The sequence below is a fragment of the Polyodon spathula genome, chromosome 14 (assembly GCF_017654505.1).
Source record: "Polyodon spathula isolate WHYD16114869_AA chromosome 14, ASM1765450v1, whole genome shotgun sequence".
In the NCBI taxonomy this organism is placed as follows: domain Eukaryota; kingdom Metazoa; phylum Chordata; class Actinopteri; order Acipenseriformes; family Polyodontidae; genus Polyodon; species Polyodon spathula.
Window position 1 is genome coordinate 36406530 of NC_054547.1, and position 25445 is coordinate 36431974.

The 25445-nt window shown below is 37.5% G+C and overlaps 1 protein-coding gene across 1 annotated transcript in view; it reads left to right on the forward strand.

Moving 5' to 3' along the window:
• Nucleotides 1-3576: 3576 nt before the first annotated feature.
• LOC121327066 (ephrin type-A receptor 4) overlaps nucleotides 3577-25445 on the forward strand; it is a 42117-nt gene continuing 20248 nt past the window's right edge. Inside the window, exons 1-4 of the mRNA XM_041270860.1 lie at nucleotides 3577-3772; nucleotides 5555-5622; nucleotides 7715-8378; nucleotides 23155-23310. Of these exons, the coding sequence (XP_041126794.1) occupies nucleotides 3685-3772; nucleotides 5555-5622; nucleotides 7715-8378; nucleotides 23155-23310 (976 nt within the window). The 5' untranslated portion in view covers nucleotides 3577-3684. The remainder of the gene's footprint in view (nucleotides 3773-5554; nucleotides 5623-7714; nucleotides 8379-23154; nucleotides 23311-25445) is intronic.

Sequence of the window (25445 nt, forward strand, 5' to 3'; positions counted from 1 at the left end):
AAAGGGGATTTCTCAGATACGTGATATAATGGGAATTATCTGAAAGTAATCAATCAAAACGGTGACACAAATAACTAAAAACAACAGCCTTGATGCGGCCGACGCCCCCGATGTCTCCGCCCCCAGCAGCGGGTCACCCCCCCCTTGGCACCTCTACTTCATGGGCTTTGCTGTCGATGTTCTCCTCATCTCTGCTCCTATTGGCCAGCATGCCTCTGCCGTGCTGCTACCCCCTCTTTAGCTAATGTGTGCTTTATTGCTGCGCATCCTATCGTACACTTAAGTCGAATTCATTCTTTGACTTGGACTGACAATGAATTGTAAGCAAAAGGCGCGATACAGCAGATGCTGCATGATCTCATAATTACGCAGGGACTGTTTCGCCACAGCAATGGTATGGCAACAATACGGTCGAAAACTCAACCTCAAAGAAGCATTGATAAACGGTCACCTGCTCGTTTAATCTATTCAGATTAAATTCAGGGTTTTTTATTCTCTTTTTTTTTTTTACTAAAAAGGATAGAAACCTAAAACCTAAAACTAACACTAAAATAAAATAAAATAACAACAAACAATAACATGCTTAATGTACTAACCTTCTAGAGCTCTATGGTATATGCACTTATATAGTTATATTTTCTGATCTTTTTATTTGCATACTTTAATATTACAGAATAACAACGTTTGAACCAAGTTTTTTCTAATGCTTTTTGTTATTCGATAGATGGAATATTTCCTTCCAGTGGGGAAAAACATCTAAAACAATTTGTTATATTTAAAAGCTCTTCACAAGTCTACATCTCCAAAGACTGGAGCAATGGAGCAAAATGGATTAGTCCTGTAATCAAATGGATACAACTTCAGTTTTCTACTAACCGTGAACCCCTGAGAGCTACATTGTAATTAAATAGAATTTCTACAATTTTTGTATTCTTTACAAATTTGTATTCTAAAAACATTAGTTCTGACTTTTACATCACAAAACTTTTTAAACTCTGTGAAAAAAAAAAAGTTTTGTAGAACCTCTTTAAAAAAAATAAATAAATTAGCCACAACAGTAATAATACAAATATGATAAAGCCACTCAAAAACTCCAAATACACCAGTGTCCTGTATTATAAAAATAGAACCCAAATGCAATTAAAAATACTAATACACAAATACCACATGAATAGTAGTAAGTAGTAATAACAAACAGTATAAGCCCTTTTTTAATTGTATCACAAAATGTATATGCATTAAGTATGAATTCCAAGTAATTGCTTTTCTCAGTATGATGTTGATTGCTTGCAGAAACACATAAAAGTTTACATTTCAAATCAAAACCAGATTTATGACTACAACTCTTGCTTGACTTAGACAGCACTACAGTATATTTCGCATTGGAGGGGGGTTCGTTTTAATATTTATTTAATGTACAAAGTTGGTTAGATTTTTACTATTAGATTTTTTTTTACTACACAAGCAATCCATCATAGTTATATTTTACAAGAAACTTTTATAAGCAAAACAAAAACTACATTTTGTAGTTATTTGATATTATTTTACAAAACTAAAGAGAGTATATATATATAATATATATTATAGAATATATATAGATAAATAGATTAATATATTATATAGATTTAGTCAAGTGTGTATAGTATCAGTTAAATAAATTTATAAAAACTTCAGGATTCGCCACATTAGGTACTAGTCCTGTGTAATGAAAACCTCTAAATTGATAACAAAAAATATTAAAACCCAAATAAACAGTTTTTCAAACTATTTAAAACTAAGGCTTATTTATACTCCTTGATTTTAACATTAAAGTTTCACAAAAACTAACAACTTAATTCTGGCTAATACAATACAAGCAGAATGTAACATCAGTATAATGTTAACAGGATAAGCATTTATATAAAACTTTAATAATAATAATAATAATAATAATAATAATAATAATAATAATATAATAATAATGTTTTATTTTAAAACTGTACAACTACAGAGATGTGGAAATTGAAGTTTACAGAATATTCTTTGGCATATATTTGTGGGCTTTCAAAAAACATGACTGGCAAATAAAATTACATGGAAGGTAATTAAACTAGACGTGCCAATACCTTAATATTATGCTTAAAATAGTTTTTATTGAGCAAATACTAGAACTAAGTGAACTAAACTCAACATGTATATTCTGCAGCGGCGCTGGAACTAGGGGTGCTGGGGTTGCACAGTTTTGTTCAATGGCTTTCAGCACCTCCACTTTAAAAGTTGTGCCAGTGCCATTTATGTTTAGTGTATCCCCCCCCTGTGTAGGTGGACGTGGTGGAAAAAATAAAATCAAATAAAAGATACTGTGACTCAAATGATAACAAGAACAAGAATGCGGCTGTGTTCAAAGAACTTTTTAAAAACGACCTTTGTTTTAACCAAGGTTCATTTGAGTTTAAAAAAAAAATAAAAACAAAAACAAAAAAAAAAAAACATCGTGTAATAGGCAAATACAAAAAAAAAAAAAAAAAATCCTACACGTGACAGGTAACGTTTTATTATTATTATTATTATTATTATTATTATTATTATTATTATTAAACATCGCCCTTAGAAACACATACAAATAAGGTTAAAACATAAAAGGGAAAACATATTTTCTGCATAATGTCATTATGTCACTAGCTTGCTAACTCTTTCCGTTGGCATCTGATATTTAAATATGTATATATGGCCCAATACGGCGTTAATAAACAATAAATATAGCTTACTTTATTACAGTCATAAAGTTGTATAACACCCACCACCTCATAACATACCCCCACATGATATTATTTACTCTGAACACAAATCACAGCGTGCACACGCATTGTACTCACTTGCTACCATCCCCCATGGCATTGAATGTAAACTGTGACCATCCACCCGTGGTAAACTTTGAATTCTAGCATAAATTGTCTTAAATTTTCATACTCGCTGTATATAAACACTATTGTACGTGCAATAGGTGCTATATTCTGGTCCGACGTTTGGAACTTGATAATACAACATCAAAGCAATGGCTATATATATATATATATATATATATATATATATATATATAGCTATATATATATATATATATATATATATATATATTACGAAATGAAGTGTTCACATGCACGTACCTTGTTTTGTTTTGTTTGGTTTTGTTTTTTTTTTTAGGCTGGATTTCTCCTATGAATTGTGACAATCTAAAATCAAGCATGTGGTACAAAACATAACTGACGGCGCAAAACATCACAAAAGAAAAAAAAACTGAAAAAATAAAAATTAACCCCATTGAATTGAATTTATAGTTTCGGTCTACAATACTGTAATCTACAAATTAAAGGAGTCGTTACATAAGGCGCTCCTGTACAAATACACGTGTCCACAGGAAGAGATAGCCATGTTCTAGTACGGTTATGATGATTGCAAATGGTTTGGATTGTCTTGCTTATAATGTTTATTGCAACCGAGTTGATAGACAAGGGGAGGGGTCCAGTTAATGATTATTTGGGCTTTGGGTGGATAGACAGGCGCGTCACGGTGTTAAGAAACGCCCCCTGACAATGTCTCCACAGTTTTCTGCTCTGCAGCTTCAATCACTTATTCCATTGGGAAAGACATAGAGCTGGGTCTGTGTAGTACGAAGAGAAAAGGCAAGACACACGCAGAAGGACAGCTATGGCTTGGATGTTATACTTTACGACATGTGTTCTATTTGGGATTTCTTCATTTGTTTGCCCCGCACGGATCTATCCACCAAACGAAGGTAAGAGTCGTTTCTAAGAGTTTGAGAACCTCGGGTAAGGGAGTTGATATTTCTGTGGCCGTGATCCCAGCTGCTAACCGTGGTAGCTCCGGGCAGGTTGTCGGAAGGATAAAGTTCAACGCCACACGTTTTAATCACTGATATATCTCTTTGATTATCCAATGCAAGCAAAAGTGCATCATTTTTCTTTATTTTTTCATGACATTAGTACAGATGGATATCACTTTTCATCACCGCAAGCGCTTGGCATTTTTGCGATCGGCAGTTTTTAGCAGAGCATGGATAGGAATCGGATGATAAACTACAGCTGAACTTGTAACCTACTCTTACCACACATAGGAAGCGTTGAGTTTTTTCTACAAGTGTGCAATTTACAACAATCACAGTACAGTACTGGTGTAGTTATCATTAACCAATTTTTATTTTTTTTTATTTTTTGATTATATCAGCATTCCACTGACATCAAACTTGCACGTTTTGCAGATCTAAACTGGCGCATCTAGTATAATGTCTTATCATATATATATATATATATATATATGATTTGGTTGTATTCCATCGGGGCTCCATTTGTGTTACTGCAAATTTAATTAAAAGTGCAATAGATTAATTGCAGCAAAGTACTATTTAAACTGAATTAAAGTAGCCTTGGGTAGCCTATCATCGCTGTTTCGTGTTATTTATGCGTTTGAAATAAATACTTCTTTTTAACGTGCTTGTATTATTGCGCAAGGTGACAGGCAGAGTAAGAACTGTATTTCTGTATTAAAACTATGTACTGTAGTTAAGAAATGTTGCGCAGCCTTTTTTTCTTTTTTTTTTTTTTTTTTTTTTTTTTACTAAAGAGATAATGTCAACATGCAATGAAAAAATGCCCGAGACTTCTAAATTTGGCGTTCAGCATTCAAATCACGTTGTCTTTTCCTTTCTTAAAAGATTTACATATGCCAAGACTTTTAAATCCTTATTACATAGCAAATAAATACCAAGGCGGCCACAAATACATTTTGGGATCGAAAACCGTGTGCTAAAATAAAGGCTGTTGGCTGCTTTCCAAGAACCCCGATGAGATGTTTTCATTGTTTTAAATAAGTCTGGTTTTGAAAAGTTGCTGTTGTTGTTAATTTTAACTAGTCAATGTTTTAACACCAGAATCACAAATCTCTTCATATGCAAAAGTGTTTTAGGAATTAGACAATTCAAAGGGAGTTTTCGGTCCCCGTTCCAAGTTGTCGCCTCCAGACCTACGGAAAGTTCAATAGGCCAATTTATACTGCGCACATTGAGACCTGATGTTGTTGTTATTATTATTATTTATTATTATTATTATTATTATTATTATTATTATTATTATTATTATTATTATCGTTGTTGCCTTAAAAAATGTATGCACAGTATAGCCTCTGTTGTTATTTCTATTTCTCTATCTGCTAATGCGGGAGCAACAATATGAGTAGTTTGGAGGGAGAAAAAAAAAAAAAAAAAAAAAAACATGCAGTTTTTAAACAATTCTGTGTTAACGTGCGATCCTCGGAAAGAATATATTGGCAATTAACTCTTGTCAAATGTAACTTTCTAGTAAAAAAAAATAAAGACGCGGATATACCGTGTGATGTTGTTTTTATGATGATGATGATGATGATGATGATGATGATGATGAAATTCTTTTGGCAACACACAAGACTGTTTCTAAATGGATTTTTAAAACATAAATAATGACATGACGACGTGTTATAATGTTATCCTGTCCATTTGCCTTCATTTTTTCTTAATTTTTCACAGTAACGTTGCTGGATTCCAGATCAGTGCAAGGGGAGCTTGGATGGGTAGCTAGCCCCACGGAAGGAGGGGTAAGTACCGTACTTGACCATTTTAAAGTGTTAAATATGAATTGCAGCTCTCTTCGCAGTGGTTAGATTTGATCAAATAGATTGTGATAAAAGGCGTCAGGTTTCCCCAATGGCCGTGAAGTGAATAGTTATTTGTCGGGGAAACTTTACACCGCCTCTCTGAAAGCGATTTGCAAATCAGAATCGCATAGCGGAGAAAAGAAGGGGAGAAGAGAGTTTGTTATTGCAGAGGAGTGATTAAGAAAATGATAAGGAATATGCGCTGGGTGAACAAAGCGGTATGGGCAGGTCGAATTAGTATATCTGTGAAAACCCCGATAAGGTAACATATAGTATGCAACTGTTCTGCTTACAGACCCAATGAATACAGTAACCAAAAAAGACCTTGAGGCGGGCGTCGATTGAACACACTGGCATAGGTGATCCGTGTTCATAGTTAAAAAGTAATTAGTACCAGTAGTGTAACCCTTATGTCTTTTAAAATATGAAAAAAAAGTATTGCATGCAAACTACGTTATAGGTCAGCCCACAGCTTAAAACAAACAGTTTTTTTTATTATTATTATTATTTCCCTATGAAACATTTGTGCGTTTGCTTTTAATGATTGGAAAAATCACCCCCACTCACACCAGACATCCTACATCTTTAACTCAAACAAGAGAGCAGAAGAAATAGAGCATTAAACAATAAATAGTGAATGCCTTGAATTAGCAGTTATGTGTAACACAGAGCATTGTCTGGCCCTTTTGTTGGTTCCCCCCCTGAACTTGGCAGTAGTTCCAGTTTGTGCTGTACTTGTGCACACTATGCAGTCCCCAGAGCTCCTTTATCCCTGGCGGGATTGATTGACAGGCCCCTGGCAGTGTGGACAGCACGCATTCATCCCTGATTGCAAGCAATTGCCCTTATTCACTGACAATTGGGGAAAGGTACAGCTTTATCTCGGCGAAAGCCAGGCTTCCCTTCATTCTGCACTGCATTGGTTTAGACAGATTCTTTTCTTTCGTTTTTTTTATTACTTCACCTCAGGGGGACCTCAGTGCAGATTATAAATTATTAGAACTGGTTAATGAGCAAATAATCAAACGGTGGGTTTGATTTAATAGCATATTCCCATTTTGACATGCAAAGGAGTTTTTAACCTGGGGCCCTGTTTAATTTAGAGCTGGGAAGCATCTCTTCTGCAGCAGTGTGGTTTCATTAATACTCTGGAAGTGAGCACAATTTTTAATTTAACAGTACATAGTCTGTATGCAATGCTTGGCTTCAAAGGTTGTTCCAGTCCAAGGTTACGTCATCTCTTTTTTTAAATAAATTGAATATATATATATATATATATATATATATATATATATATATATATAAAATCACATAATACAAACATCCAAAATTCCCCTTTGCACCTTTTTTGGGGGTTTAATTGCTATATAACACTTAGCTTGCTAGCTTATTTAGCAATTCGGTGTGAATAATACAACCGGACCCCTTGGTTTAAATGTTTACTGATTGTGATACTATTCTGTGAGACTTTGAGATGGACGTGACAGATTGCAGTTGCTGGCGCTTCTCCAACAGGGAATACCTTTTCAAACAGCTTTGAATTAGAGGAAGGAACCTTTTCTACTTGCTAACAAGATGTTGTGTTTTACTCTGATAGACAAGTTACCAGTTTACTCTCCCTAGGTACTGATTTTTATATTCCCAGTAACACTAAGCAAGCACCAAGATGCTGTCTGCTTGACACCAGAATTCAGCAAATAAGGACAATTGCCCTAGAATGAATAAGTGGGTGCATCCATTATGCATTAGTTTAAAACAAAGCAAAGTACAAGGGTTCTCAGTAACACAAGCACACCAAAGTTAAGAGCTCTTACTCATCTATATGCAAAAAAAAAATTCAAAAGAAAACATTTCAACACAAAGAGAGATTTCAATTCTACATTACATGCACACATACTTTTTCTAGCCATTGCTTAAGCCCACTGAATGCACAGGCTTGTGCCTATTTTACACAAGGCTGTTATTAGGTTCTTGGTATTGTTATTCATTATTCTGCCCGTCTAACACCTAACCTATGTTTATTGGTTTTCAGTGGGAGGAAGTAAGCATTATGGATGAGAAAAACATACCTATTCGCACGTACCAGGTATGCAATGTGATGGAACAGAGTCAAAACAACTGGCTGCGGACTGATTGGATCCCCCGCGGGGGAGCCCAGCGAGTGTATATTGAAATAAAGTTCACTCTCCGGGATTGCAACAGCCTGCCCGGTGTCACCGGGACTTGCAAAGAGACATTCAACCTTTACTACTATGAGTCCAACAACGATAAAGAGCGCTACATCCGGGAGAACCAGTTCGGGAAGATTGACACCATCGCGGCCGACGAGAGCTTCACGCAGGTGGACATCGGGGATCGGATCATGAAGCTGAACACGGAGGTGAGGGGCGTGGGGCCACTGACCAGGAAGGGTTTTTACTTGGCGTTTCAGGACGTGGGGGCTTGCATCGCCCTGGTGTCAGTGCGCGTGTTTTATAAGAAGTGCCCCCTGACGGTGCGCAACCTGGCGCAGTTCCCCGACACCATCACCGGTGCCGACACGTCATCGCTGGTGGAAGTGCGGGGCTCCTGCGTCAACGACTCCGAGGAGAAAGACGTGCCGAAAATGTACTGTGGCGCGGACGGGGAGTGGCTGGTGCCCATCGGTAACTGCCTGTGCAACCCTGGCTACGAGGAACGCAACGGAGAGTGCCAAGGTGGGTTTATCACTGGCCAATTATTGATTTCTTGTTTGTTTTTTTATTTGTTTGAAGGCCGCATATAATTGAATCTGTGATGAGGCTAAATAGACTAAAGCCCAGTAATTAGTTGCCCCTTTGGGATGGGACAAATGAGACAGCAGAGACTAATGAACAATTCACACAGCTCAAGGTGGCTTGTGCTAAGCTTGCCTAATCCTAACAGAACAAGTGCTAACTTACAACAAGCAACAGTAGGCTGACACCTATTGTCTGGTTTTAGTTAATTAGAAAAAAAAAATCCATGCAAATCCATGCAAAGTGCAGAGTTCTAATCAGTTGCTGTGTTTGCTAAAGACATTACTAGCCTGAGGGGCTGGAACACTTATGTAAGGTGAGAAAGAAAGTTGAAATAACAGCTACAATGTACTCTTGATCTAGATTTAAAGCATATCATGATTATTATTATTTTTTTAAATTCTGAATTTAAAACTAATCAGTGGTCTACTGCTAATTTCAGTCTCTGTATTATTCAGCTGCATTCAATAATTAAATGTTGTATTTCAGAAATGCAATTAGACTGTGATTTACAAATTCTATATTAGTTTACAGAAAAAAAAAAAAAAAGCTACAGCCAAAAAATGCAATGTTACAATACTATCATACTGATGGTATTTAGAAAATCAATAAGACATTTGTAAGAAAATGTTGCTTACTGCTGATGGTCTAAGTTAAAGTTATATTGTAGGCTTGGAAATATGATTGTAGTTCAAAACACAGGGTATTCTTCGGACGAAGGGAAATGGGTTTCTTCGTGGTAAAGGTTCTTTTCACAGTGAGTTTTCACAGTGAATTGTAAAGGATTCTTGACCACTTTTAAAGCATATACTTATTGCTTCAGCTAATTGCCTTACATTTGATATATAACATCTCCACTCCCATCCTGATTATGGCATTGTGGTATTATCAGGGCTAAAGCTTGCAATCAATTAGTTTTATTGCACTGCTGGGCGGTCCTCGAACACACCGCTCTTTTTTGGGGGGTGTCCAGCCTTGGTAAACTAATTGCATGACAAATACCTTGTAATTGAAAAGGGGTTGTTAATATTTTGTTGCTGGTGAGCTATTCCTTCAGTACAGATGGCAGGATAGCGTCAGAGTGCATCTGAAGAATGTGTTCTCGAATGTCACCAGCCAATCGCAGTGTATCCCACTGGCCAGGTTCATCCTATTTTTTATTTTTTACTGCATTGTCTCAAAGAGAACTTTGAGTGAGGTTGTAAGTTATGCAGACAGAAGCTCTTTTCAAATGGAGATTGAATGGGATTCTTTAATCTGAAGGGGACAAAAATACCAGCAAAGCTTGGTTACTTACTGCATTTGAGTTTGTGTCATGAATTGGAATGCACTGTTTTACTAAGTGGCATTAACTCTATTGTAAGACTATGCAAGCATTTCTCCTTATCTGGGATGTTTAAAACAGGTTTCTGTTTGTACTGTTCATAGCATTGCTTTATCTTTTATCTTGCTTTTCTCTACAGAGATAGGGATTATAAACATGTATTGTGTGCAGCACATATTGCTCCATGGTTTTTAAAAAAACAACTACAGTGTGCATCATCATATAGAACCATAGAAAACATCAAAGTTTGTCATTTAATTTTCTCGTACTTTGCCAGTTTATTTAAAACTCATAATGAGAAATAGCCTGAATGACCTGCAATGTAATCTTGTACAGTGCTTTGGTAAATCAACCCATTTCCAGAGCTCTCAGCGATGTGTGCTCAGGAGGTTTAATGATGTTTTTTGTCCCAGCCTGGAAAGCAATGATTATCTATTTTAATATTTCCATATGCAACTAGTTGAGAGGTTCTGCAAACAGAGCAGTTCACTTTCAATGTGCTGGAAGTGACAAGACATCACAACGGGGAGCCCCAGTCCCTGCAAAGCCTATTGAAACAACACTGACCAGAGCTCCAGCCGTTATCAATAGGTCCCACCCCTATTGTTTGGCCGTAAGAGAACGCTAGCAGGATAAATACGGGAGAAGGTCAAAGGTGCCCAACATCCTCATCCATCTTCCTCCTGTCAGAGGAGCTCAGAGTGAAGATTGATTAAGATCTCAAGGTTTGACAAAGGCTGGGCTGGCTGGAGAGAAAGGGGCCGCTAGGGGAGGAGTTTCTATTGCCTGCTCCAGCGCTGGTCATCTGCTGGGGTCTCTGGGACCACAGGGTATAGAACTGCACTTCCTCTTGCAGTTGTCACCTCCAGCGGGACGTGTTAATGGCTGCAAAGAACTGGGAGGCATGTCAGCTTGTTCGAGGTGGCAGACACCATTGTCCAAGGCAGCTGCAACCAAAGTGGTCCCCCCAACCCCACGAGAAATGGTGTCCCTTAACAAAACTAACGAGTCACTGAAGAGTGTTCTAAACCTATTGAGTGGTTTGTTAAGAGTAAAAAAAACGGGTCATAGATGGGTATGACTTTAACTGCCAGTCTGGAGCGATATCTTCCAGTACGAGATGTTGCAACAGACATCATCAGCATATAAGCTGTGTTTGTTTTTGGAGTGCGGCACAAAGCCGGTTAAAACAATGTTTAAACAGACATCATTTCCATAGTCCTTTCATGTTTGGGGTTTCTCCTCGGCCTGTTTTGTTTTTTTGATAACTGCTTCCCTATGAAATAATCACTCAAATGATGTGATAGCTTTTATCTCCTGTGCTTTGAAGCATGACTGTGATCACCGAGAAGAGCCATTCATTTTTATCAGAGGAGAACAGAGTTTAATTAAGGTTCCCTGCTAGTATACTTTTTTTGATGCCCAAAGTTTTATGGAGACTGTAGAGCTGATGGTCCTTTGAGCTTGAAAGGAAGAATCCAGTGTAATTAACCAGGGCACCCAGGCCCAGGATCCTTGAAAATATTATACACAGTGCAGGAAAATAATTTCACACTTAATGCTCACAAACCATTACAGAATGAAAGCACCTGTGAATGGACCATTAAGAACAATGTTTTCATGGCTTTTAGAAGCCATACATGTGTTTGCATACATACCACACCCAGACTGACATATTCATACCCATATCAGTATCTGTGGAGCATTTGTCTCTGGGGTTATATAACATATATGACATGCATTACACATTATTTGCCATATTAGTATGTTTTGTTTTATATGTCCAAGTTTAAATCTGCTGATGGGTTTATTTGAATCAAAACAGCAAAACAATTTGGCTATTGTTATATTACAATGAGCCGGATGCCACATTAAGTACCTTGATAAGCATGACCAAAATCATGCTTTTTCCCCTTGATCCCTTTTGCATTTTATTGTGCTTTATGTGGAATATTATTTATCCTGTGTATACCAATATCCAATTGTGCCATTCTTATATATCTATCTATCTATCTATCTATCTATCTATCTATCTATCTATCTATATATATATATATATATATATATATATATATATATATATATATATATATATATAAATATATATATATATATGCTCACGATCCCTGTGTTTTTCTTTTTGTTTTCGGTGAGCAGGTGAAATCCCATCCTCTTTTCTTACTCTGAAACAATAGGCGCCCCTTGCTAAAATGTGCCTTGTTATGAATATTCAAACCCTGTTGTAGCTCCATGGGAACAGAGTATGTTGATTCCCATCACAATCCCTGTGTTGCTGGTTATGAGACTCTCTCCCTCTGAATGGGGATTGTCAGCTGTCTGGAAAAGTTTTGCCCTTCATTCCGAGCAGATTCCTCATTTGCATCTGCTGTATAAACCCGCATTCAAACTAGCACGCCCCTATCCACTTTCACAATGAAGATACAAGCTTCCTTTGGAAAACGGTTTTGTTTATGCAGGGTCTAGTGATTTGGATTTCATGCAAATTTATTCTGGTCTGATTAAACTGCTTTGTTTAAGAGATGCATATTACGGGCTGCATCCCATTGCCAGCGACTGCCACCATCCCCAGAGTAGAGTTTGAATGCATGTAGATGTTGCATTTTGCATTCACACATCTGTTTTTCTGTCTCAGACCAGTTGCATCCTGAACGACGCTGACAGGATTGTAACAACATTCATTCAAGTCAGTTTTTGATGGATTGCTATGTTTGAGGAATTGACAGGAAAGTTATGCATATTGTAGGTTTATGACCTTTCAGAAGAACAGGGCAGGGGGAATAGATAAAGCCAGACTGCAATTTAATCTGGTTGCATTTCACTCAGTATTTTATATAGCAATTCAATAAATAAATTCAGAAAAGATGCTCCACAATTTTTCCTGCATGTGGGATTTGCCTGTATTGTTGTAATTTTTTTATTTATTTTTTGTCTGCACGATGCACTGCACTGTACTGTAGCTGTTTATTTAAATGTACCATATCATCCCATTTGTCTGTGTTGAATGTAAGTCAAACACATTCGTATCCCCCACACTAGGCCCTCCTGTTCATTGTTGGTCTCGTGCAAGCAAATGGTCTGGTTAACCTTAATTACAGCTTTGGACAAATGGTCCTTATAGCAAATGGAAAGCTAGGGTCCAGCTATAGGCCCTATAAGGGAGCCCCTTTTATAAAAACTGAAAATATACATAATTCATATCTGGAATGTTGTCAGAGCTTTAAGGTGCTTATGCACTTATAACCATCCAAGTCTTTCTAACGCAGGATACAGTACTATTGCGTCTTGTTCCTTGAAAAAGCACTGAGCTGTGGGGACGTGGGAAATGTGCATCACTGAGCAGTAGGGACGCACATATTTCCAGGCCCCTGTCTCATTTTCTTCATATGTCCTTTACCTCGTGAGTCCACGGCCTTTTAACCTGCTTCCGCTGCTTTCTCCCCAGAAGCTGTCCTCTCAAGTGGCAAGAGCTGCTTTGATGGGAGCACCCCCCCCCCCCGCTGTTCAGCATTTGTCTCGTTCTCGTGTGGCTCCGTTGGTTCTTAGTGTGGCTCACTTCTCAGAGATCAAAGGGTTAACGGAAAACTGATTTATTTACCATTTTGGTGAATCGAAAAAGTTACCTGTAGGTGCACCTGTGAAGGTTAAAGTGAGCCGCCAATGGCAACAACACGGACTGCATTTGAAAAATGAGTCCGACTTACTGATAATATTTATATAGATGACTGCACATACCAAACCAGTTACACTATGTCTTCTTGTACTTTCATTGTCACAGCAGCTACTTTGAACAATGGTCAGGAGATTGTCAATTAGAAGGAAGTGCCTATAAAATTTAATTGAATAATCCGATTATTATTGCTGTAGTGCAGATTGTATAATGAATGCTAATGTCGGTAATTAATTGGTATTGCTTCATCTGGATTTTGAGTCACTAATCTACACGTCTCTTCAACTAGATAATTGCCCAGAGTGTGATTTAGGCAAAGGGCCAGAAACAGAACTACAAAAGAAAATATCTAAACAGTATACCAGAGTTAATATGCCTAGTTAACTTTCCTACAGGAATTATGTATTATTTTATATATAGTTATCAAAAACTGGGTTTGCATTGGAAATTATGAATACATCGTTAAACCAAGAGATCTGTGTAAAACAAAATCATATTTAGTGTACCTCTGCACTCCTAACTGCCATCTAAACTCAACTTCAAAACCCTGTGCCATTTTAGGGAATTTGAATGTGCTGAGAAGTGGAATGTCTGTACCTCACACATTCTAATGTCTGTTAGTAACTCAAATGTAACTACGCTTGAGTGAACAGGAGATGTCGTATTGAATTAATACCAAGCATCAATCACGGTGTTCCACACTTTTCACATTAAACTCTCCCCCTGACATTCATTCATCCTGAGCAGACGCCTGTTTTACAGTGTGACCAATATGTTTAACTGCGGATATGTTATGCTTTGGGTAGTCTGCCAGAAAAGCGTAGAGCTATTTTTAACTTGTTCGGCTGTAGCGATCTCTATTTCTTTTCCTAGTCTCTACAGAAATTCCTAACTAACCTTTCCCTTAATTGGTTTACCACAGTTGAATGTCCTACTAATACACTAAACTCAACCCATTAATAACAATAGATGTTTTTTTTTTTTCTGTCAACGGTGCACGTTTAACAATTACTATCCCTGTCAAACTGTGACAATAGTGCTACCCCTAAAGAAAGTAACCTGTCGGTTTCCATTTCTCCCGGGTCTTCATTCTCATTTTTCTAATTGAATGTGCTCCATGTAGTATCTGTTGCTGAAGCTGATGTCTTGAGTTCTGCCTGCTCTGGGAATCAGTGCACTATTCTGTCAAAAAAAAAAAAAAACTGCATTCCCACTATGAAAAGGGCTATCCTTTGAAGCCAGACTGAGAGAGTGATTAAAGCAGTCACTAAGCAAATTAGCATCTCAAAAGCCCTGACTCAATACCATTTTTTCTCTCTCTCGCGTTGTATTCTGGTTTTAGTTGGTTTGGGAGCTCCAGGAAGGTTCTGACAGCTGGGCCAATGAGCAGAAAGATATTGTCAGTAGCAGCGGGCTACACAGACAGCTTGATCTAGCTGCAAAGTGCTAATCCAAGGAAAGGCTGGGGTAGTTCATTCGGAAATTACTTAAAAGGAAACGACAGCCACAAAAGGACAGGGTCATTCTTTTGCTTATAGAGATGATTAGGGTAAGAGGAAAAACATTCTATGAATGTAAACCTAGGAACAGGAAAAATCCTTTAAAAACAACAGCAACGTCAGCTTGCTAGAAACGTCGTTCTGTTATATGCCGTGTCTTCTTCCCGGATTTATTTGCTTGTCATCTCCCTTGGAAATATGCATGCAAAAAACAAGATTAAGATCTGGGAAACATTTTTTCATTTTATTTTTTTTTATTTCAACTGCAAATCCACAGAAGAGAAATATACCTGTATTCATGTTTCTATTTTGCCTGCTTTTGCAATTATTTCAATACAGAGAAGCCCATTTGTATTAGAACCCTGTCTGCAGACCATTACTTCATTTGCGACGTACACTGATTGCAAAATATTTAACAAGTGGTTCTGTTTCATTGCCTTGATTTTATGAAAGCTGACAAAATCCGAATAGGCTGTAGGTGGTCTTTTACACCTCGAAATCCCCAAAGAATCAAAGGCTTTGCTGTAAATCAGACTCCCAATTTAAAGAAAAAGAAAGAAAAAAGAAGACTAATCTGATCAGCTAACATTTCAGCTGGATGCACATTTTAATAAGAAAAGACTTTAATCTGAGGGACCTTACTCAGACAGGCTGCATAACTTACTTCAGTAAATATGATATACAGACAATTATTTCTGGCTTATGGCATTGAAATTTATCTGGTGGGGTAAAGCAATTACTTAAACAGTTTGCACAGTGCTAAATGTAAAATGCACTATTGCAGTTGAAGGTCTAATTTGCAATTAATTCAGCTGGAGAGTAATACTGCTTTATGATATTGCATCCTTTATCTTTTGTAATGCAATCATAAGTTAATCTTGGCATTATGTACAAAATAAAGTAAAAGGCTTAGAAACTCTGGAATCTGTTTCATTTGTAGTCATCAAGACAATTGCGCTAAGATTGTCTTTTATTTAATTTTTTTTTTTTTTTTTTTTTTTTCATCGTTTAAAGAGCATCAGATCATCAAAGAATGAGCTCATTCATCCTAGATCCTCGGAATTTCCAATTAACAACTAGCCCATCACTTTACTGAAAGTGAAGTACGGCTATGAATACAAATCCAACAGCTTTTCAAAGAAGGCATTTGATCTTGTAGAGATGATGAAGGTTAGAGGAGGACGCTTACCAGGGTATCCTTATACAACAATTGCCTTGTAAGTCATAACCCCTCTTTATGAGAAATCAATATATAGTGGTTTCCAGTGTCAAAGCACTCATTAAGAGAAAATTGCATTGACGTACAAGTTGAACGTGTCCATTTTTACATTTTCTCACCAATGATTTGAATAGAGCCGGTAATTTATAAACCAATGACTTTAAATATTTCCTAGTAAATTTAACAGGTTAGCTAAGAAAAACAAATCCATGTATGATACATTTTTGTAACCTACATAAGTTAGACATTTGTGCTGTGTGGCTATAAAACTTTGGAAATTGTGTTTCTTGTCTAGATTATTGTTGTTGTTTTTATTAGTGTTGCAAGATATGCTTATTTTCATTCATTCGGATGGATCTCGGCTTTGAGATGAGTAATGTAAAATACAGTATTGTTGCAGCATAGCGCCTTCACCGGTCAAAGTGCAATAACCGGATTTCCTTTTAAACTGTCAATGATATACAGTAGATAAACAGCAGAATTACATACATATTGCACAAAGAGGTCTTTTTTGACACTGGCACAAGTGAAAGGGGCATTGCAATATAAAATGAAATGAAACTGAAGAGTAGATAGGAAACAGTTGTAATTGTATGAAGGGTGATTATCATTTTTTCAGCACAGTTAAAAACAGGGACCATGTTCTCATATACAATACTGCTGACTTTTTACAGTTGCAGCCTGTATTCCGCATAGAATCTGAGTCATTATGGCACACAGTAAATTGGCATGGATATGTAGCTGCAGATCCTGTGTGTGTGTGTGTGTATGTGTGTGTGTTGGGGGGAGGAGGGACTCAGTTCCTGAACATTGCCCTTCCTTTTCCCTTCCCTTATCAAATGGGTAGATCTCTTTACTCACAATACAAGTATAGCTCCAGATTACTTTAACTGTGGTGCAAAGGTGAATAATATCTTTAATCCTTTTCAGTCAGTGAACTGCTGAAGAAGAATTAAAGCTGAGGTGTGTTTATATGTGTGTGTGTGTGTGTGTGTGTGTGAATGTGTGCATCAGAGAGGTTTAAGTGCTGTTCAAGATGCAAATAATGTTCTTTATTGGTGTCATTGGCAGGGGAGTTGCCTATGGAAGATGTTTTGCATCACTGTCACACATGTCCTGCAATCCACAAACATGAAGAATTGCATGGGAGATCGCCAACTTCTCCAGCTTTCCTTTCTAATTATTGCTCGTTCTTATGGCAAGCCTTTGTTAGCTCACCGAAGTGACACTTCAGTTTTATGGAAGCCTTTGTTCAGTTGATGTCTTTTCAGCCAGTATGGCCTTTTAAAATATTGAAGGAATAGCGTGTGAAAAGATCTCGTAGCGGTGGGTGAGTTTTTAAAATGTATAAATCATTTGGTTAAAAAAGTACACTGATGGAAGGCGCTAGTTGAAATTTGTCTACATTAAGAAGCAACTGCAAACCATTCAGATATGCCCTACTAGTTTTTCTGAAAAGGTTTTAGAAAGTGTAGCAGACAAATAACCCTCCTTGGTCTATGCATTGCAACCCCGAGTCACCCCCCCCCCCCCCCCCCCCCCCCAGCTCACATGCCCAAAGCCACCCAGATCAGGGAAAGGTATGCATGCTAACTTTAGGATATTATCTGTAATCGGCTTGTGATCACAGCAGCTACAAGTTTTGACGGAGGCCGATGTGTTTCGCTTGTGTTGAATAGGTGGCCTGGTCTTATCAGAGCGAACACCAGATTTCTATTCAAGCCCAGAGATAAGAGGGACTTGTATTGTAAACAGGTACAACAAAGCTATTGTTATGAATAGTTTGAAAAGCCAGCTGAGGCACTTGGAATGGAATCTTGCATAATTTTCCCTCTTGAATTCATGAACCTCCCATGCAGGATACTGAGCTCCGTCACCATTGTTTTCGAAATTCATTCATTTGTTTAGCAGCCCCCTGTCCAGCTACAAAGGCTTGTTGAAAGTGCTACCTGCGGCCCTGTTGGTTGAAAGCAGGTAACGGGCACCGCCCTGTGAACTTGGCACTGATGCAAGGCTGGAATACTCTGCCCACCCCCTGGAGTAACACATTAAAACACAAAGATCATTCTGTTTGTTTCATGGCATGTAAGGTTAGCCCTGCTACTGATACCGCAACGCTTCTCAGTGCCAGCCTTTCAGGGGGACAATAGCAATCTTTGTGATATCACTGTGTTAATAGTTTCAGTCAATTAAATTTAAATATTACCCATTCAGGATGGGAACAACCGTGAATACGTGTGAATGGGAACAGGATAACTTCTTTGGCACCAGCAATAACAGAAAATTCTGGATTCTGCTCTGTTTACGGGCAGATGTGGGTTTTTTTGGGGTTTTTTTTTTGGTTTTTTTAAATACATTTTAATTCCAGACGACATCTAGAAGATAAGTGTAGATTTTGTTTTAGTAACCAGTTGGTGGTTTGTTCTTACAAAAAGGAATGGCAGAGAAGTGCTTTTTTGTCACCTACCATTTGCAAGCAGTCATGAGTGCCGTGTCGTGTTATAACTGAGCCCTTATGAATCACTAATTGTATCTTACTTTAAGAGGCAGCCCTTGATAAGAGAAGATGCCCCGCCCTCGTACAGACTATTCCTCTATTCTCATTGGAGAAGGGGCATTCTTATGCAACTGATTCTGATTTAATACCAGGCCGTGAGAATCGCCCTCAACAGCAGCAACTCATTATTTAAGACCAGTTCAGATCTTTATTGAAAACTCCTTGAATCATTTTGAGAGGTTGATAGTTTCAATAGGTCTAGTACCTCACACAGTGCAAAGTGAGGATGGTTACATGGTTGCTGTTTTTATTATTTTTTTTATTTAAAATTTACACCTCTTGATGTAAATGGATAATCCTCAGATTAACTTTTTTTTTTTTTTTTATATTGACCTCAACAACTAGGCTGATACATCGAATACACCTCTCTTGACTGATTTGTTAACTATATTTGCTGTCTATTGTCATCAGTTCTGTGTCAGTCTTCAGTGCAAATCAGCTGGAGCAGAAAGGGTTCAGGAATTTACCTGCAAGCTCTTCCGACTCCATTGCATGCATGGCCTTCCTCACCTTAAGGTGTGAAATTGATAACTCTTCCTTCACAAATTAGTTGTTCAAGTAGCAGGAAGCACATTAACCATTGCTTGGGATTTGTTTTAGAGTTTGGTGTTTTTATAAACATAGGTTGGTGGATTTTGTAAATGTGAATCGCTTTAGCATTTCATTGAGATTTAGTATTTAAAAAAAATAAAAAAATAAAAAAAACATTTGACAGATCCAGGCTGGAAAGCAGAGTGGTTCTTTTTTGAAATGCCACAAGTAATCAAGTGTTCGTCAGTTTGGTGTAGCGTAGCTAGCATTTTACATGCTTTGCCAATGAGCTGGCCTGAGATGCAATTATTCTATGTTTTTGGCATGCATCAATGCTGTGAACTTGCCTTTCAAACCCCAGATTAGCAAAAACCACCAGGCCTTTATTAAATCTGACAAGGTTCTGGAATGTCTTCTGCAAAGTGAATACAGGTTTAGCATTACTGAAATACATTATTATTATTATTATTATTATTATTATTAATAAATAAATAATAATAATAATAATAATAATAATAATAATAATAATAATAATATTATTATATTATTATTATTATTATTATTATTATTATTATTATTATTATTAACACATTTAACTAGGCCATTTGGTATGCCAGTTGATGTCAGGAGTCATTTGGTTTATTTGACTGCTCTCATTTTTCTTTGATCTCACATCTAAATTTGACGCTTAAAGTGTTTGTTTGTTTATTTATTTATTTATTTATTTATTTATTTTCCTCGTTGAAGGTTGATAATAAGTAAAACTATCATAACTGACACTGGATTCCCCACAGCCTGCCGGCAGTGCTGTCACTACAAACCTGACTGGTGAATCAACCTGAACCACGTTAGTTTCAGGTTTTCACAGAAACATGCTTTTACTGCCCAGACACCCACCCTTGGAGATATCATGCTCACTTTACCAGCAATCACTTGTGTATAGGCATTGATAGCATTGTCTTATAAACAGAGTCCAGGGCATGTTTTTATATATATATATATATATATATATATATATATATATATATATATATATATATACATATAATATTTCACTAGGAAGTGCCTGGTAGCTTTGTATTTTTCCTTGTGGGTATCTTAAGATAAAACAAAATCAGCCTTTGTTGGCAGCTATTGTGGCCTATCAGATCCTTCATCTTAATTTAGGAGTTGAATGATTTTTTTTTTTTTTTAAATCTGTTAAGATTCAGGAGATGAGGGATAACCCTGGGAGCCTCACAGGGGCTTTGGGATAGAAATCATTTATTTTACCGGCTTAGAGAGGAGTACATGTATCAGACGTATAGATACAAAAGAAAGTGTCAAACAATCCATTGACGGTCCTGGTAGTTTCGCATAAGCATTTTTTTATATTCTGTGCGAGCACTGCATGTGACTGGTCACGATTGTTGCACTGATATGTGTGTGTGTATTCGCACACAAGAGAATTCATTTTTTAGTCAGGTAAATAAAGTCTGATAAATTGGTACGTTTTCTTTTTTCAAAACAGACGTAAAGAAAAGAGTATTTGATTATGTATTTTATGAATTTCAGGGGGATAAGTGTTGAAAGGCTTTTCAAAATGCCTCTTGGATGTAGTAATCTTTGCCAGACGTGAGGAAAAAATGTATTTATTTATTGTTTCTCCAAATGTCACCCAAAAGGGAAATGAATACATTTTGGGAAATGTTGTAACAAAGCTTAAAAAAAATACATTGTCCCTTTTGTTGCCAAAGAGAGTTGGATTAATTGCCCTGAATAGCATTAAAGAAGAAAGTAATTACTCCCAGCCAGAATGGCTTAATTTTCAAAGGAAATCATCAGTTCAATCCAGAATCAACCCCCTCCTCACACTTCCATTAAAAACCATTTGTTCTTACATTGTCAACGACCCATGAAGGCATTGTCCCACAGGTATTAGCGTGGTCACTGGTGTGCCTGTTGTATTCTTGACAAGAGGGACCAGGGGGGACGATGTTTTTGGTCAAAAGTACTTGCCACTGGGACAGCTGGACCATTATTAAGCCTGGCTGAACATTTTAGACCCATGAACAGCTGTACAATCCCACAGCTTCTCTGAGTTCTCCATACTGTGGGACAGATAGATAATCAAAGGGGCCTGCCTGGACAATCAGAGACCACAATTAACTTGCACACAGTTCTCCTGGCAAAATAAATTATCGAAACAGTGAGAGACTGTTTGGCACAATAAAGACACTCCCAAAAAGGTCACAGCCCAGTATATTTAGAATAAAAGGTCTGTTTTTTTTTTTTGGGGGGGGGGGGGGGGGGGGGGGGGGGGTATTGTCAGGGGGGTGCAGGATATACAGTCTCCCCCACCCCCATTAGATGAAAAAATCTACAACTTTCGGATCCTCCCCCTCTATAATAAATTAGGAGGAGATTATAAAGCAAAAAAAAAAAAAAGCTTAAACTCTTATAGCCCTGGATAAACCAAGGAAAATGAGTTTACGGTCAGAACTTTAAGATTATTGAGAAGACCCAAGGAAGCCAGCTTGTAGCTGGTGTTGCACATTTGGGTTAATCCTCTTACTGGCAGAGCAGTATTAGCTAAAACCTAAAGTCTGGTCCACTGCATCCAATAAAAAGAAGGGCTCTGTAGCTTTTGAGTACTCTTTTTTTAATTGTTTGCAGTGCATTCAGGATTTGCTTTCACGTTCCATTGAGGAAAAATCAGAAAACAAAATGTCTCTGTAATATAATAGTAAGAGCTCAGAAAATGGTAGTTCCATTGTAAGGCACTGTATAAACGTACACATATGTTTTTCATTGAGTATTGTATGCTGGTCATAATGATAGCATTAAGCTATGCTCTTGTGTTGGCAGCCCTGCATTCGCTGATCTGCAAGCTCCAGTATCTGAATGACATTCCAACAGCTTTTGACAAGTCATAATTTACCGATCATTATTTATACAGTGTTCAGTTTCAGAAAATGTCTGAAAAGCCAAATTAGCAAGAGTGTTTTTTGATTCCCCCCCCCCAAAAATCTTAAACCTCAGCCCTTGCATCGCAGACATCAGAAATATCCATGTTTGGCAGCCCTTGCAGCTATACGCTCTGCGATTGTGCAGCTTGACACACAGATCTTACTCAACTGGCAGCTTGTTTCACACTGCATCTGGCTACTTTTTTTTCTTTTTTTCTTCTTCTGAACTGCAGAGGACAGATTTTTCCCTCACTTTGCCTTTCTTCCTATCTGGATGAAAAAACTAAGAAAAGAAAAACCCCTGAAGGCTGTAGAGCTTAAGCCAAAAAAAAAAAAAAAAAACACCTTGAAATTTGAAACCTAATTTAATTATGGGCTATCGAAATATCTGAAGTCATAAATGTGTCATGCATGTTACAACTTAATAGTACTGAAAACAAATAAATGAAACTATTTCATTTAATACACTATACTTTAACATGTTTTATATATATATATATATATATATATATATATATATATATATATATATATATATATATATATATATATATACATTTTGAATGACTAGTGTTGTGAAAATGTAATAAAGGACTGTATGTTGTACTTAAGACCAGTTTGCATTTCCTGATAACAACATTCCTGAGATTATCATTTTGGAGAAAATTAGCCTAATAATAAAATATTAAGCAATCAAATCCTGGCTGAGATAGACATTCCCAGTACTCCTACACTAATGTTTGAGTTGCAGATTTCCTATTAAATAATAACAGTGTCACAGGAGCAATTTATAGTCAACATACACAGTTTGTTTGAAAAAGGCCGTTAGAGCGGCCTATGCAATATGCTGTCTACCTCCTCCCTTTGAGTTCAGAAACATGTCACGACGTATAAATTCAAGCTGTATAAATAATGCATAATTCTTTCTTTCTTTCTTTCTTGTCTGCTAGCTTGTAAAGTCGGTTATTACAGAGCCCTGTCGACTGATGCCAGCTGCTCCAAGTGTCCACAGCACAGCTACTCTGTCCGTGAAGGATCTACATCTTGCACTTGCGATAAAGGATACTTCAGAGCCGAAACCGACCCTGCTTCTATGCCTTGCACCAGTAAGTTGTACAATTAAAAAGTATTTTTCTATGTAAATGCCTGCTATGCTTGTCGCTGCCACAAGAGTGGTGCTGGTACTGCTTCCTGACACCACGTGACCTGTTTTTAATTCCTTTTGTGCTTACAACCATAATAATCAGGTGTGCCTTCTTGTTCATTACCTTCTTTAACTTATAAATTCACAATCTAGGTTGCCTTTAGTAATCACTCAGTGTGCTAATGAAGAAATAAAACACTGCATCAAAGATTCATTCCTCTGGTCAAAGATTGACTCTGCTTCAGTGGGTTGTAAAATCAAATTTTTCTGTCCTGGAATTCGTAAGCAAGACTGAACCAAGTTAGTAGCAGCATAGGAACCTGTAGTTTTACTTGACTGTGGATGCTAGGGTTTTGCAAGCAGGTGAGCGCATAAGGTTGCCAAAACAAATCTATTTTTAGAGACAAAATCACAAGTTACAGAAAGACTGTGACTTTCTCCTTCCCATTGCATTTATTAAAAAGCAATACCATTTTGCCATTTACTCTGTAGGAAACAACTGGTCCACCAAATCCATAGCAATGTTGACCTTCAGGTTCTTTTCCCCTGACCTGTTGCTTTGAAAACTTCTTTCCTCATCAGTGTAATGAACTGTGATTAACTTTGGCCTTGCTGGATGCTCAGAAGAAAGGGAATTCCAGCTTCAGTGTGAGTAAGTTGTGAAAAATTCCAGTGGAGATTTCAAAAAGAAGTGCTGTCCTTAACTTCCTTCAAGGTTAATTATGAAGAGTTGCGTCTTCGTAATTTAAAATGTTGCCTCCTTTTTCTCAGGTCAACGGGTATAGCATGATGAAAGAATGATTCAAACAGCGTTCTCCTAAGCCTTTCAGTTTTTTTTTTGCCACACAGTATTAAGTAGCGGTGAGAGATAGAGAGAGAGAGATAGAGAGAGAGAGAGAGAGAGAGTGAGAGAGAGAGAGAGAGAGAGAGAAAAAAACAGGTAGGTGTAATTTCCTAAACAATCAAATTCCTGACATTCAAATCAAGAATACACAAGAAATGTCACTTTCACTGGATGTCTGGAACCAAGTGCCTGCTGCATTTGAAGGCTGGGTGAACTTGGCATCACAAATTGGCAAATGAACAGGAATTCTAGTGCAACTTAACAATTAACAACTAATATGACCTTAATAGCAGGGTTTGTGCTGGGCAGCCTCTTGCTCTGCTGGAGCCATTTTGGGTCTGAGCAGAGCCAGCAATTAGTGTCAGCCACAGACTCGGCCGTCAAAAAGAAAGAGGCACACTTTATTACACAAACAACATGTCACTCTTTGTACTGTGTATATAACTTATGTACCATTTCAAGTTGAGGGGGTCATTCATTGATAAAATCTCTGTGGCCATTTACACTTATTTAGTAAGACAGTGTTCTGGGTTCTTCAGAGTTAACAACATTGCCTGTTTAATGAACTCAAGATAATAAAGGCTTCAGGAAAGGAAATGAAAGTGCCATTGTTTGTCTTATTGTGTCGCTGTTCCATTAGGCGACTCCTCTCCATCTCTCCCCTCAGTGCGGGGACCAGATCTTTCTCTGTGTCACTCGTCCCCTTAGTCCTTCTTGCATCTGCTCTCCTAGTTTTCTGCTTCATCAGCCCCTTTTTTAGACACTGCCCTGTCCCACATACTAATAACTGACTTCTGCTTCGGTGCAGGGGAATTCTTTGCAGGGCTTCTTTTTTTCCCCATGTGAACAAAGTGGACACAAAGCACAAAGTCTTAAGAAAGTCTATTAATACACCCCAACAAAATGAGCCCTTTAGCAGTTAATTCTAGAAAGCCCCTGCCCCTGTCGCCCTTAATGCCCTTAATTCTTCAGAGGGTGTCCCTACCAACGTGGACAGCATCGTGTGGCCTTTCTTTCTATACCTTTATCCTTTACCCTGTATAGCCCGAGCAAAACAGGAACAAAGCCAAGGTTTAATTCATCACTTGTCATACATAAGAGTTTACATTTCTTATTGCAATATTTCTGGCTTGGGAATACCTTAAGGGCCTCAACAAAACATAACCACTGCATGTCTGCTAATTAACTTACTTTGCAGCTGTTATATTTCCCCTACGCAGACAGCCATGCATGTATGTTAATAACTTCCCCTG